Consider the following 15,276-nt stretch of genomic DNA (forward strand, 5'->3'; position numbering starts at 1 on the left):
GCTCAAAATACCACCAATTTTATAATTTTATGTCAAAATACCACCCATTCTCAAAATTTTTAAAACTATGACCTATAAATACATTTTTATTGTAAATTGATTGCACCCATATCACATTTTTAGAAAACCTGAGGGGAACTACGGGTTTAGAATGACTTCGCCTCCGCCTCTTTTCTCGTTCGATCGTCTACGGCCTCCGCTTCCTCTCTCCTTCGTTCTTCTACGCCCCTGCCTCCGCCTCTGCTTTTTCGATTGTCTGCCTTCCTCCTCCTCCTCTGGCTTTTCGATTGTCTACCTTCCTCCTCCTCCTCCTACTTGGCTCTTCTCCTCAGCTATCAGCTATTTCATACCCAGAAGTGTTGGATCCTGAGCAAGCAGTGAAAGGGCTATCTGGTAATCTAATGACTAATACTATTAGTTGGATATGCTGTATGTTTTCTCTTCAAAATTCTAGATTTAGTAGGGTTGGCATACACTATCATGACCTGATATATTTTCAGTCTGTTTTAATTACTGGCTATTAGGGTGTGGTTTGAAACTTTGACTGATGGGGTGGGGGAGCTTGGACGGAGTTTTCTTATTTTTGTGAAATGGGTTTTGGAGGATTAGGGATTTTAGGGGAGTGTGTGAGTTCGCTGTTGTGGTGGAAGATATATGCAGAAGGGTTATGATGATGATGGGGGTGGGTTTTTGTGTTTTGTTAATTCTTTTGTTTGTCGGAAGAAGAATGAGATATTTTTCCAACTCTTATGAGTGAGTTGGGTTCAAAAGCAATTATTGTTGGTTTTATATTTTGATTTATTTGCAACTGTCTTTATAGAATTTAATTTTTAATAGTAATATATGTATTCTTCATGAATGGTTTTGCTCTGTTCAGGTGCGTCTGTCTACATGGGTTTGTGCTTGAAGCATAATGCAAGTTTTGTTAATAAATTCTCTGTTTTATGCTGTGCAGGTGTGAATTGGAATAAATAAAAAAAATTTGCTGGGTTTTTGAGACTTGTGATGTTATTCATCAGTATTCATGCCTGGTTTCTTCTTGCAATAATTTTGTTGATTGTGAGCTTTTCCCTCTAGCGCTTGTTGCTGATACTGATTGTGAAGGTGAATTGGTTGTGCTTTATGATGTTTGAACCTCATTTCTGTTTCTTCTCTTTCATGCCAATAGGTTGTAGGAAACTCCGCTCTCAAACATAGGCAATGAACAATTGAGTTGACATGCTGCTGGGAGAATTGTTTGCAATGCAGAGAAGACTTGTCTCTTACTTTTGTGATGATGAACTGGGTGAGATTCTTTAAGAGTGATGTGTCATATTTGAATTTTTGAATATCATATTTTAGTTTTGTTTTTAAGTTTTGAACTTTGTTCTATTTCAGCATCCTATAGACCTGTGTTAACTTATATCTACATGTGATATGGATATAACTTATGCTTTCAAATTAATTTGACTTGTGTTATATCTTGTTTCGTACCTTTGTTTCAAAAATTTCTTTGTAAAGACCAAAAAGAATAGTGTGTTTTTGTCATGAATGATGTATGGACAAATTGGAATGTGTTGAATATGATGCAAGCTGGTGTTACAGAGCATGATATCCAATATGATGATGTATGGGTGCATGTAATATTAACCCATATTAACTCTGTTAAGGAAATAGAGAAAAAGGCCATGGCATTGAAATCAGTATTGCTAGTCTTCTGTACATCCTATGTATTTATTAAGACGTGGGTATTTGAATTGATCCGATTCATGAAGATCAAGAATTAGATTGATTGGCGGAGTAGGTGATTCCATATCTAGTATTTCTCTCTCCTATTTCAAGCGAGTAATTATGCCATTAAGTGGTCTGGAGAATTGACATTAAATTTGCATATAATCTAATAATCAGTTTTTGTTTGAGTATAAGAAAGAATGTTTTTTTTAATTTCTCTCTGTTCTCATCATTGGTATTAGAACTTTCAATGCCATGGCCAACAATGCTTTGTATTAATCCTGCTGATTATGCTTATCTTGCAGGTTGTAGCAAGCAATTTTGACATAAGAGTTGAGTTGAAATTGAAACTTGCTATTGAACCAAAAGGGAGCTGCTGAAAGTGGGTCTAAGCAGCAGCAACAACAACCCAACAGGTATGTGGTGCTTCTCTGTCACCATAATTCTATGTTCTGCAATTTCTGATAATCAGTTTATGTTTGAGTATAAAAAAGAAAGTCACAAATTATGATTTTGTTCTTGCCAATATTGTTAATGGCAAGGTAGACATGGATCGAAAGAGAAAGAGGAAGATTGTGACAACTCTAGTTGCAGTAGAGTTAGATAAACAACATTTGTGTGCATCCATGATGTCAGTAACTGTCATATATACTTTGACAGATGGTACTATGAAAAATACCATTACCGCATCTGACCAATGGTCTGGATGGAGGGATAGTAAATAGAAAATCTATATGTTGGGGGTTTTCTGGCTAGCTAAAAATCTGTGAGAAATGATGAATCCATCTGATTGCAGCCTATTTAATGTTTAATACCTTCATTAAAAAAAGGTTGTTGACAGTGCTTTGACTATCTTGCAGATTATAATGGCAAAACCAGCAGGTGGCCCTAGTGAGAGAGATCAGCATGCAGGGATGGATGAGGACTAATTTTGTGTGTATGACAATTGACTATCTTTGCTTGTATTGCTCTATGTTAGGGATCTTTTGTTCCATTTTAGTAACAATTTTGTTTAGGAGAAAAAGAAACATATTGCAGTTCATGCTTTGTAAATGCCACTATTATGTTATGATGGACACGTGGTATGCCTTTGTTGGGTAGGTTTTGGATTGAAACCATGGTCGAGTGCTTGAGCCATGTTTAGTGTGAAGCTTGAATGGATTTTCTTTTCTGTTGTATTTGGCCCTTGTCTTTTCAAGCATGCCAAAAATCATCCTAGTTTTGTAATATGTGGTTTGTGTCCAATTAATTTACTGTGGACCTTGCATTTTTGTACCCAATATTTGATAGCTGCCTTCTTTTGAACGAAGATTCATTGAGGGAGAGAATTACTTTCCTTTTGAATATGAATCGATGTGCAACTCCAACTATCATTTCAAAGGTCAACATCAATTCATACTAATATAAGGATGGATAACAATTGTCGTGTCCATGAGATTCGAATTCAGGATTACTTTTCAACGAAGTGGAGACTCTGTTATTAGACCAAATGGCCATTGACATACGATATAATAGCAATATTAGGCCAATACATGTACACTATAGAGGCAATATGGAAGCAATATAACCACAATACGATAGCAATAGTATTACAATATCACCTATAAAAATATAATTATTGTCCACTTATTGCTGATTTTTCACATGTTCAGAAATTTTGTTCTCTCTTAGCTCACTCGGCTCTCTCTCTCTGGCACATCTCTCTCTCTCTCTTTGGTATCTGTCTATCGCAGCTCTCTATCTCTCTCTTGGCTCTCTCTCTCTCTCTCTCTCTCTCTCTCTCTCTCTCTCTCTCTAGTGCAACTCTCTCTTTGCTCTCTTTCTGTAGCGCAGCTCTCTCTCTGTCTCTCTCTAGCTTCGTTCTGCCTCTTTCTCCCCTTATTCGCTCTTTGTCTCTTTATTCATACCTTCCTTTTTTTGTAAATTATTTTTTAGTTGTTATTATTTTTTAAAATAATTTCTTACAATGTCTTACGATGCAATTATGATGCACCTGACTGCCTGTTTTTGAAAGGCATGTTGTTTCTTTCTCCTCCTCGTCTTATTTTTGAATGCAATATGGCCCAAACCGTAAACCCATTGATGAGCCGTAGTCAATATACATACACTAGAGAGGCAATATTAGGGCAATATAATGGCAATACAATAGCAATAGCATTACAATATACATGCAATACGATGGCAATATGCATACAATATGTATACAATACACAGGCAATATTAGTACAATACACATGCAATAGGACATCAATATTAAGTCAATCTACATACAATACACACACATCCATTACAGACTACAATTTAGACATGGAAAATAAATCGCCACCGAACCCTAACAATACTATCCCAAGAAGCAAAAATTATTTCTTTCATAAAACTTGACAATTCAATTGTTATTACATAGTCAACCAATCTTTGCTCTATTACATACATACTTCCTACCTATAATTATAAATAATGGAGAGCTCACAAATTCTACTAATTTGATCTTAACTTCATCAATTTGTTCTTCGTTGTATGAGTTAGCTCTCCCTTCTTGCACATTTTCCAAGTTGTTCTGTTCTCCTCCCGTGTAGCAATATCAGCAACAACAGGTTATCTACAGATCTAAAATCATAACTGCACATGATTCTCAATTAGCAAAGAGGAAAACCTCCAGGCTGGCTATCAGTTGGAGTCTCAGCTTCAACCATAGCAACTGTTTCAACAATCTCTCCAGCCTGAGTCATATGTCCATCCTTCTGCTCTACTTGTGTCTTTTGTTCATCCACATCAACATCATGTGCCTCACGCGGAAGAACAGTATGACCCTCCTCAACTTGATCTACCTCAACAGCTCTTGACTTACCCTGCATTGTTTCTGGATTTACTGAGGGTCCCACTACTGAAATCTTGTTGTCATCTTGAGAACCCACAGATTCTGATGGGCCATCATTCTTAACAGTGGGTTCAAAGGGCTCAACTGGCAGTGAAGATGATTCAGATTCAGATTTTTCAGGCTCTGCTACCACTGTCTCTGTTTCCTCCACCGTCGCAGCATGCTTATCATCTGTTTCTTCCTTGACAACTTCAGTTTCCTCCTTATCAGCCATCTGTTCAGTTGAAGAGTGTTGTAAAGTTTCTGTTTTGACCCCTTCCTTTGCCTCAACAGTAGAGAGTTTTTGTGGAGATTCAGATTCCCCTGATGATTTGTCAACCTTTGGCAGATGCTCTGAAGACTCAGCTTTCTGTGATGAATCAACACTACTTCCCTCATTTGTTTGTCCCATAAAAGATATAACAGGATCAAATAGCAATTTCCCTTCAGTAGACGAAGGCCATAATCCTGAAGCTGTCACACATATAAAGGGGACATCTTACTTTCAACTTTCATGCAAAAATAGAGAACACAGCATAACTACCAGAATTCCTTTTTTCCAAATAAATCCTATCATTGAAAACACTGTTCTACCCGAAACGAGAAACACAATGTAATTAAATACGCTAAGGAAATCATGATTTACAAGTAACGGAAACTGCAACTTATATAACCACTATATATAAGCTCCAAAATTAGTATTTTCCTTTTGCCTTGGTTGTGTAAACCAAATTTGAGTTGCTCAACCATTTTACTTCATGAAGCATAAAATGTAGCTCATTCTCTACCCAGTAATCAATACTATAATTATCATTAACAAAAATACCACCCAAAAAAAAAAACACACTATTCTTTTTGGTCTTTACAAAGAAATTTTCGAAACAAAGGTACGAAACAAGATATAACACAAGTCAAATTAATTTGAAAGCATAAGTTATATCCATATCACATGTAGATATAAGTTAACACAGGTCTATAGGATGCTGAAATAGAACAAAGTTCAAAACTTAAAAACAAAACTAAAATATGATATTCAAAAATTCAAATATGACACATCACTCTTAAAGAATCTCACCCAGTTCATCATCACAAAAGTAAGAGACAAGTCTTCTCTGCATTGCAAACAATTCTCCCAGCAGCATGTCAACTCAATTGTTCATTGCCTATGTTTGAGAGCGGAGTTTCCTACAACCTATTGGCATGAAAGAGAAGAAACAGAAATGAGGTTCAAACATCATAAAGCACAACCAATTCACCTTCACAATCAGTATCAGCAACAAGCGCTAGAGGGAAAAGCTCACAATCAACAAAATTATTGCAAGAAGAAACCAGGCATGAATACTGATGAATAACATCACAAGTCTCAAAAACCCAACAATTTTTTTTTTTTATTCCAATTCACACCTGCACAGCATAAAACAGAGAATTTATTAACAAAACTTGCATTATGCTTCAAGCACAAACCCATGTAGACAGACGCACCTGAACAGAGCAAAACCATTCATGAAGAATACATATATTACTATTAAAAATTAAATTCTATAAAGATAGTTGCAAATAAATCAAAATATAAAACCAACAATAATTGCTTTTGAACCCAACTCACTCATAAGAGTTGGGGAAATATCTCATTCTTCTTCCGACAAACAAAAGAATTAACAAAACACAAAAACCCACCCCCATCATCATCATAACCCTTCTGCATATATCTTCCACCAAAACAGCGAACTCACACACTCCCCTAAAATCCCTAATCCTCCAAAACCCATTTCACAAAAATAAGAAAACTCCGTCCAAGCTCCCCCACCCCATCAGTCAAAGTTTCAAACCACACCCTAATAGCCAGTAATTAAAACAGACTGAAAATATATCAGGTCATGATAGTGTATGCCAACCCTACTAAATCTAGAATTTTGAAGAGAAAACATACAGCATATCCAACTAATAGTATTAGTCATTAGATTACCAGATAGCCCTTTCACTGCTTGCTCAGGATCCAACACTTCTGGGTATGAAATAGCTGATAGCTGAGGAGAAGAGCCAAGTAGGAGGAGGAGGAGGAAGGTAGACAATCGAAAAAGCAGAGGAGGAGGAGGAAGGCAGACAATTGAAAAAGCAGAGGCGGAGGCAGGGGCGTAGAAGAACGAAGGAGAGAGGAAGCGGAGGCCGTAGACGATCGAACGAGAAAAGAGGCGGAGGCGAAGTCATTCTAAACCCGTAGTTCCCCTCAGGTTTTCTGAAAATGTGATATGGGTGCAATCAATATACAATAAAAATGTATTTATAGGTCGTAGTTTTAAAATTTTTGAGAAAGGGTGGTATTTTGACATAAAATTATAAAATTGGTGGTATTTTGAGCTATTTCCCGTTTTTCGCAAACGTTCGCGACAAAGGAGTAAAACTTTTTGTTTTGTTTTTGTTTTGGGGGTCGGTAAGGAGTAAAACTTTAATGTAACAAGTTTCATGCACTTTCTCTCTCCCTCCCTCATCAGAGTGTTTTAGAGAGACATGGTTTTTCGAAAATGTGCAGGTTGTTAGAATTTTAACCCTCCATCTGGAAGAAGAAAATTGCCTCATTAGTGGGGATGGGTACGATTCGGATTAGATTAATTTCACCTCAAAATTACGGTCGAACCAATTATAATATGACGGTTTGGTTTGGTTCGGTTTGGATAAAATTATAAAGGAAACTGAACCAAACCAAACCAATTTAAGACGGATTGGTTCGGTTTGATTCGGCCGGTTTGGGCCTAAGCCCAATTCTCTTTAGTTTTGCATTTTTTCAACATTGTTAGTCCAATTATAATCAAAAAATTCACAACTTGCTTCATACATAAATCATTTTCTAGAGTATGAAACCATCCTAAAGCTCAAAATGTCATAAAACTTCATATTTCACTAACTAATATAGCTGAATTCAAATATTCATATATATATATATATATAAATTAATTAGAGTATTACACATGTAAAATAAAATATAAATAAATAACTATATACATAAACGGTCTGGTTTGGTTTAAGTCGGTTTATAAAAGTTCAAAACCAAACTATGTACGGTCCGGTTTGGTTTTAAAACTATTTGACTTTTTCTTGGTCAAAACCAAACCAAATCGATAATTATGGTTTGGTTCGGCCGGTTTCATCAGCTCAGTCGGATTGATGCCCACCCCTACTCATCAGGGTATTTGAGAGATATATAATTTTTTGAAAAGGTGCGGGCCTCTAGAACTTTAACCCTCCGCGTGCCGTCAGAATCTTGATTATCAATTTCTGATTTTTTCCGCACGTCATTTATTAAGTTTTATGGTACAATGAAAATATCACTTTCTACTAGTTCCCAGCTTTTAGCTAAATCCCGAATTATTTTCCTCCATCTAAAAAGCAACCGACAACCCAACACAATTCAGTGTATTAGGCATCCTACTACAAAGATTATATAACATCCGTCATGTTCTATAAAACCACGAAGTTTTTATATGGCGTCGTGGTTTTACATAATTGTAAATGTAAGAAATTCAAATCAGAAAGGAGAGATACCATACAGAGCCTGTCCCAGATAATCTCTATGTCAATAACAAAAGCCCTATCCCAGATAAAACCAAAACCAAAGCAATTGAACCTACCGTTGTTGTTAAAAAAAAAAAAAAAACCACCAAAACAAAAAACAAAAAAAAAAGGACAAAAGCCCTATCTGATGGAACCCCTGGTCTATAGGCATTGGTGTTGTACTATCCCAAAACCATCACCCCATCGCTTACCTCAGAAAGCCCCTCTCTTTTCGAAATCAATCCTTGTCCACATATGAAAAGGAAATGATGGTCATCCTTTTTGCGGTGGAGAAATAGCGGCCGTACCTCATTGACTCCCACTTCAAAATCATCATCAGCCACCAAACTTAGCGCCACCTTCATGATCAACGTATTACCACACCCGCACAGCACAAATGGCTTGCCAAGTTGCTTGGCTACAATTACACCTTTGAATATCGAGTTGGGAGTCTGAATAAAGCTGCTGACGCTCTGTCTCGTCAGTCCGAATATGTTTCCCTTCTTGCGATCTCTGCTCTATCATTTGATAGCATTATGGACATTCAAGCCCTCTATACTTCCGATCCTGATACGATTGCCATTCTAAATGCTATCAGTACCAACACCAAGGTGCCCACTGACTTATCTTTTCAGAATCAACTCTTGTTGTATCGGAATCGTATCTTTGTGCTACGCACATCACCTTGGTGTCTCAAGATTCTCACAGAGTTTCACTCTTCTCCTGTGGCAAGCCACTTTGAGTTTCTACGCACTTACAAACGTATTACTTGTTCGCTTTTATGGCCTGGAATTAAACGAGATGTTAAACTCTTTGTCGCCTCTTGTGATGTTTGCCAGTGAAACAACTATGAAGCTATTAGATCCTCGGGTCTCTTACAACCTCTTCCTATTCCTCACAGTGTATGGCATGACATTTCCCTTGATTTCGTTAAGGGCCTCCCAAAGTCTGTTGGCAAGAATGCCTTATTAGTCGTTGTTGACTGACTCATAAAATATGGCTATTTTGTTCCTCTAACTCATCCCTTTACAGCTACAAAAATTTCTGACACATTCATCAAGGAGATTTTCGGCTCCATGGCATGCCAAAAACTATTGTCAATGATCATGATCTCGTGTTCATTTCCAATTTTTGGGACTCTTTCTTCACGGCTCAAAGAATGCAACTATGCCATAGCTCCTCCTATCATCCACAGAATGATGGTCAGACTGAAGTTCTTAATCGCACGGTGGAACATTACTTACGCTGTTTCATCGACAACAAACTCTCCACTTGGGTTCATTGGCTCCCGTGGGTTGAGTGGTGGTACAACACCACATTCCAAGCTGCCATCAAAATGAGCCCTTACCAAGCTCTCTACGGTGTTTCTCCTCCAACCGTCGCCCAATACCGTCAAGGCACAAGCTTGGTTCAAGTAGTGGACCAAACCTTATAGCAGCGTGACCAACTCCTCGCTTCCCTTCGCACCAACATGCTCCAAGCTCAGAACCGCATGAAGCTCTATGCTGATCAACACCGCATAGAGCCCGAATTCAATATTGGTGATTGGGTTTATTTGTGCATTCAACCTTACCGACAGACCTCAGTTGCTGCCCCAAAAAATTTCAAGTTATCCCCCAAATACTATGGCCCATATTAGGTTGAAGCACGCATTGGCAAAACTGCGTATCGCCTACGCTTACCACCCTTCGCCAAAATTCACCCTGTCTTTCATGTCTCCCTCTTAAAGCTCAAATTGGGTAAGAACATTCTTCCCTCCCCTAATCTTCCATCTACCATTGCCAGCAACGAATTGCCATGGCTGCCTGAATCAGTCCTTGACCGTCGTCTCATCAAACAAAGCAATTCTCCAGTTGTTCAATGGCTTATCAAATGGGTTGGTCTACCCCAGGCCGATGCCACCTGGGAAGTCGCAGATGACATACTGGCTCGCTTTCTCTCATTTGTCGCCTGAGTACATGCTCCTTCTCAAGGGGGTAGGAATTGATGGAACCCCTGGTCCTCATGGACGGATAACTACCAGCCTAGTCACTACCCGTTGCCATTATGCTTTCCTCAAAGGCTACTTTAGCCATTCTATCCTTATGGATTAGTTGTTTACCTTTTCTTACGTGGCTGCCTACAGGCTGACCCTAACAAACTCTTGTATAAAATGCTACCGCATCAATGAGAAAGATATGTAGAACTTTGTCAATTACTTATTTTGTTTGCTTCTTTTCCTCTATTTTGCACTACTCTGTACTGGTACCTATCACTATCCCAGAGAAAACCAGTAACCAAAGCAATTGAACCTACCGTTGTTGTCAAAAAAAACCACACAAAAAAATGACTTTTCATTATTTCAAGTTCTTGCTTCTCAAAGCATAAGCTTGTGACTAGAAACCCACAATTCTCAAACTCACCATTATATCATCAGGAACGAATGAAACCAAAAAACAAAAGTATACATTTTGTTTTCCAAAAGGCAAAATTGATGCCATAAATCCACAGCACCGAAGGAAAAAGAACTTCCAAACAAATCTATTTTATTACAGTCTAAACTCATAGTACATGTTCAAGCTAGAATCATTTAGGTGGAAAACCCGGGAAACTCATATCTGAAAGAAGAAATACCTTTCAGGAGCAAAACAAGCCTCAAATTTCTTGAATAAGGAACTTCTGAACAGGCTAGTTTGGGACTGTGGGAGCGACTGATATTTCCTACTGCGAGCCAAAAGAGGGATAGTTGAAGAATGAAGAAGAACCCGAAAAACCTAAAGCTTAATAATATGCCTAGGTTCACGCTTCGGGCTGCTCCGAAACAGAAAAGAACACTGCGGGCTGTTGGAGAATGGAATGGGAAAACCCTCTTTGATTTGATGAGCTTGGCTGGGATGAGTTGTTGGTGGGCAGGCTAAGATGGGGTTTTTTTGGCGGAGGGCTGCTAAGTTTAATTTCACTACCTAATCATAGGGGGAGATTCTGTAATAAGTGTTTTATATTAAAGATTAGTTATATATTTCTAATATGAATCGTTGGATTGCATATTAAATCTATTAACATATCTAATGAAGACAATTCAACAACCGAAATTAGAAATATATAATCAATCTTTTAACATAAATATTTATTGAAGAATTCCCTATAATCATGGTATGACAACATTGTCCAAAAAACACGGACCCACCGACAAGATAACCTACCGGCTACAACCGCGCTGTAATTAGAATATTGACAACTTGGTGTTGGGGCAACGACACTGCATTTCTTCCCACGGCCTTTGACATAATTCCTTGCTCCTCACGAAGTTTAATATAAAACAAGAATGAGAATTTCAACTATACACAAATAATATACCTTTCATTGAAATTGAACTTGAATAATATACTGCCTTGCCTGCTAGTGGCAGTGCCTACAAATTAATCCTTGAGAAAATGGGGGCTAAAAAACTAAACTAGTCTAAAAGCTGTCACTTTGTTTAAAAAATATGCCGGATTCTTTGTTGTAATCTATCTGTAATACGTTTCAGGCGGATATTTGCAACCCCCTTGCACACTTCGTCAAACTGTCATAAAATTAATAAATTAAGAAATATTGTGAGACGTGCCTAGGGCTAGAGTAGAGTAGTAGAGATTCAAGTTTAATTTAATCTTTCCTTCCCCAATACCCATGTCTGTCTTACCTGCTGCTTCTTGCCATTAATCCCATATATGATCCATCCATCATCATGAATTTGCCTAAATACGTTTTAGTACTACTAGTTGTTATGATGTTGATTTTTTTGAATCCATTATCAACCATGAATTTCGTTGCATCGGTATCTTCCGAAATTGATGAATACTACCCAGAAGAAAGAGAAGCACTATTGAAGCTGAGAGATTCTCTAAGCTCAAACTCAGATTTGCACGGGAATTGGACTGGTCCTCCATGTATCAATAACAGCAGCAGATGGGCTGGTATTGCTTGTTCAAATTGGCATGTTGTTCACATTGTCCTGCAAGGAATTCAGCTAGCAGGTTCCCTTCCACCTTGTGCATTTCTACATAACATAACTTTCTTGAGCAAACTTAGCCTTAGAAACAACACACTCTCCGGCCCTGTTCCAAACCTCACAAACCTTGTCTACTTGGAATATGTGGTTTTGTCCTACAACCGCTTCTGGGGTTCAATTCCTTTGGAGTATATTGAATTGCCTAACCTCAGAGTGCTAGAGTTGCAGAGCAATTATTTAGATGGACACATTCCACCTTTTGACCAACCCACCTTGAGAGCATTTAATGTTTCTTATAATCATCTTGAGGGTCCGATTCCTCAAACTGCTGTGTTACAGAAGTTCCCCAAAAGCTCCTACGATCATAACTCAAATCTTTGTGGGAGTCCTTTGGAAACATCATGTCCACCTCCGCCTCCAGTAGTCATTGCGCCATCTCCTTCACCCCTTTCCCCAAATATTATTCCACCCAAGAAGAAGAACAATCTCCAAGAATGGAGTTTTGCTTTGATCGTGGCTGCTGCAGCGCTGGTTCTGTTTCTCGTCATATTTGTTTCCTTATGTTATTCCAGGAAGGTGCATAGAAAACAAGCAGCAAAGGAGGAACAACAGACAGGTACGTATGCATTAACATTGATCCTATCATGTCCCAATAATTAATTGCATCTTTTTATATAGTATTCATGTGACTTTAAAGTTGGCGTAGTCTCTGCATTTAAAATTTTGTGTCTTTCGCTTCTTCCGCTTTCGTTTGTCTCCAAATACAAATAGGAGATGGTACTTCAGGGTGGGCACAAACGAAAATGCCACATTTGGAGAGCTTGGGGGATCCTGAAAAGAAGGTTGAGTTGGATTTTTTTGACAAGGAAATGCCAGCAGCTTTTGACCTGGATGATTTACTAAGGGCATCTGCACAAGTGTTGGGCAAGGGGAAACTAGGCACTACATACAAAGTAACACTGGAATCGGGTCCTGTTGTGGTGGTGAAGAGACTTAAAAACATGAATGAGTTGAGCAAAAAGGAATTTACCCAACAGATGCAATTGCTAGGGAATATGAGGCATGAAAACCTTGTACAGATTCTCTCTTTCTACTATTCCAAGGAGGAGAAGCTGGTCATCTCTAAGTTTGAGTCTAGTGGCACTTTGTTTGAACTTTTACATGGTCAGTTTCAATAAGTAATATTCTCTCCCATTAATTAGCAAGCTAGCTATCTTCTATATATACATACAAATATAATTAATAGTTAAAAATATTGCATGAAAATCACAAGAATAATATATATAAATTCAAGTACGTTGGTATCAAATATATCTTAATTAATTTGGGTGCATGCATGGATCCGATGCTAGAGAACAGAGGAGTTGGAAGAGTACCTTTGGATTGGGTAACAAGACTATCAATAATCAAAGACATAGCAAAGGGTCTCACATTCCTTCACCAATCCTTGCCTTCACATAAGGTCCCTCATGCCAACCTGAAATCGTCTAATGTACTAGTCATCCAGCGAAACAGCCAAACCTACCATTTGAAGCTTACAGATTTCGGATTCTTACCACTTGTGCCCTCTCGAAAGTACAATGAAGATCTAGCCATCGGCAAGTCACCCGAGTTTGCTCAAGGGAAGAAGTTGTCACAGAAATCCGATGTCTATTGCTTTGGTATAATCCTATTGGAGGTCATTACTGGCAGGATTCCAGGTGAAATCTCACCGGGAAATGATGAAACGATGGATGATCTTTCTGATTGGGTTAGAATGGTGGTGAACAATGACTGGTCCACAGATATTCTGGATGTAGAGATACTGGCAGCAAAGGAAGACCATGATGAGATGCTGAAGCTCACCAAGATTGCACTAGACTGTACAGACTTGACACCGGAGAAGCGGCCAAAAATGATTCAAGTGTTGACAAGAATAGAAGAGATTGACTGAAGAAGATCCAAGGGATTGGATCAATGATTATTTTTCATATTCCTTTCCTGTATTACGAGCTCTTCGAGCCATGATAGATAATTAACTAGTACGTACAGTCCAGGCCTCCATGGCTATGAATATATATTCCTAGCCTAGGCATGACCCGCCGAGTTAGACAACTTCAATGATTCTTTTGGAAAATGTAGAAAAAAGAAAAGAAAAAGATGAATGTTTAATTTAATTAAATCCAGTTTATAGTAAGGCGGGAAAGGTGAGGTGAGTAATAGTATTTTTATTTGTAACATTTGGTTTAGTCTCTAGTCTTCAGTTGGATTAGTGTTGATCGTGATCAACTATCAAACCTATCTATTTATTTGTACGCCTATCTGTTTTCCTACAAATTTATCACTTGTCTGATTGTAATTTTGACACAACTAGCTCCACTACCTGTCAAAAGAATATCATTGAGTCATTAGTCTTATCCGGTTTCACTGAAGAAGAGACCTTTTATTTTCTTCAAAAGCAAGCAAAAATCTATCGATATGAAGAATGAGCCTAAATATAAGAGCCATACGCAACCAAGGAGGAAAGGCAAAGGGCTTTTCCTTTTTATCTTTTTTATCTTTTCTAAGGGAATGTCAAAGACCTAAAACATGGACACAATTAGGAGAAACTGGTGCCAAATCAAATTAACTCCCTAAACAAATAGAGATACTTTTCTCTTTGATTCTCTTTGCCAAATCAAAGAATGACTCGATAAAAGATTAACTAATTACGAATCCCTCACTATAGGTTACTTAGCGCTATATATAGCCTGTAAGCTTTTAAAAAAAAAAATTTATTATACAATCGATATTCGGGAGGGAGGAAACTAACAGGAGACCTTGAATACAAAGATAATTATTCTTAATCACTTGAGCTACAATCTTCTCGCAAATATGTAATTTAGACTATACTAATTATTAAACAATATAAAATCCCACATCAAAAACTTAAAAAAATAAATAATAATTTCACTACTAACATCATCGGCATATTTCAAATAAAAACACACACCTAACAAATATACACTAAATAGAATGAAGGCATGCAAAAGGATGAATTCAAAATAGTGCAAAAGAGATAGAGACCGTTTCGGATGATGCCATTCCATATTCCAAGACATTTTTAGTACGATTTACCAGCTTACACATGATCCCTACGTGTCACTATGCCTGCATAGCGACTGCCCAAGTGTCCCAGGTGAATACAAGCGCTCCTGGCTAATTTAAGACT

The 15,276-nt window shown here is 37.8% G+C and overlaps 2 protein-coding genes and 1 long non-coding RNA gene across 8 annotated transcripts; 2 read left to right on the plus strand and 1 right to left on the minus strand.

Moving 5' to 3' along the window:
• On the plus strand, nucleotides 100-2,985 carry LOC109949260. 2 transcript variants are annotated; one of them, XR_002271825.1, is made up of 6 exons: nucleotides 100-393; nucleotides 956-1,059; nucleotides 1,169-1,285; nucleotides 2,016-2,126; nucleotides 2,257-2,476; nucleotides 2,571-2,985. It is a non-coding gene; the product is annotated as an uncharacterized LOC109949260 (long non-coding RNA). The 2 variants fall into 2 exon arrangements; XR_002271826.1 differs by lacking the exon at nucleotides 956-1,059 and having other exon boundaries at nucleotides 101-393.
• LOC109949150 (golgin candidate 5-like) lies at nucleotides 4,055-13,542 on the minus strand. Of its 5 annotated transcripts, none has more exons than XM_020563796.1 (4): nucleotides 6,534-7,401; nucleotides 5,869-5,971; nucleotides 5,643-5,759; nucleotides 4,055-5,041 (listed from the first exon to the last, which is right to left on the minus strand). In XM_020563796.1, the coding sequence occupies exons 3-4, from the start codon at nucleotides 5,707-5,709 to the stop codon at nucleotides 4,347-4,349; spliced, it is 762 nt and encodes a 253-aa protein (XP_020419385.1). In that variant the 5' UTR covers nucleotides 5,710-5,759; nucleotides 5,869-5,971; nucleotides 6,534-7,401; the 3' UTR covers nucleotides 4,055-4,346. The 5 variants fall into 5 exon arrangements, with proteins under 5 accessions (XP_020419385.1, XP_020419388.1, XP_020419386.1 ...); XM_020563795.1 differs by lacking the exon at nucleotides 6,534-7,401 and adding an exon at nucleotides 13,463-13,538 and having other exon boundaries at nucleotides 4,060-5,041; XM_020563799.1 differs by lacking the exons at nucleotides 5,869-5,971; nucleotides 6,534-7,401 and adding an exon at nucleotides 10,730-10,748.
• Nucleotides 11,289-14,980, plus strand: LOC18776622 (probable leucine-rich repeat receptor-like protein kinase At1g68400). The gene is made up of 3 exons (XM_020563800.1): nucleotides 11,289-12,702; nucleotides 12,861-13,250; nucleotides 13,439-14,980. Exons 1-3 carry the CDS (start codon nucleotides 11,823-11,825, stop codon nucleotides 14,017-14,019), a joined length of 1,851 nt encoding a protein of 616 aa, XP_020419389.1. The 5' UTR covers nucleotides 11,289-11,822; the 3' UTR covers nucleotides 14,020-14,980.

The sequence above is a fragment of the Prunus persica genome, chromosome G5, assembly GCF_000346465.2.
Source record: "Prunus persica cultivar Lovell chromosome G5, Prunus_persica_NCBIv2, whole genome shotgun sequence".
NCBI classification, from domain to species: Eukaryota; Viridiplantae; Streptophyta; class Magnoliopsida; order Rosales; family Rosaceae; genus Prunus; species Prunus persica.

Bases quoted from the DNA above. Each gene is read 5' to 3' on its own strand.
- LOC18776622 (XM_020563800.1), top strand. From the start codon at position 11,823: ATGAATTTGCCTAAATACGTTTTAGTACTACTAGTTGTTATGATGTTG. The intron at 12,703-12,860 runs GTACGTATGCAT...TACAAATAGGAG, and splicing joins AAAGGAGGAACAACAGACAG to ATGGTACTTCAGGGTGGGCA. The intron at 13,251-13,438 runs GTCAGTTTCAAT...ATCCGATGCTAG, and splicing joins TTTGTTTGAACTTTTACATG to AGAACAGAGGAGTTGGAAGA.
- LOC109949150 (XM_020563799.1), bottom strand. From the start codon at position 5,709: ATGCTGCTGGGAGAATTGTTTGCAATGCAGAGAAGACTTGTCTCTTAC. The intron at 5,042-5,642 runs GTGAGATTCTTT...TATGTGTGACAG, and splicing joins CTTTTGTGATGATGAACTGG to CTTCAGGATTATGGCCTTCG.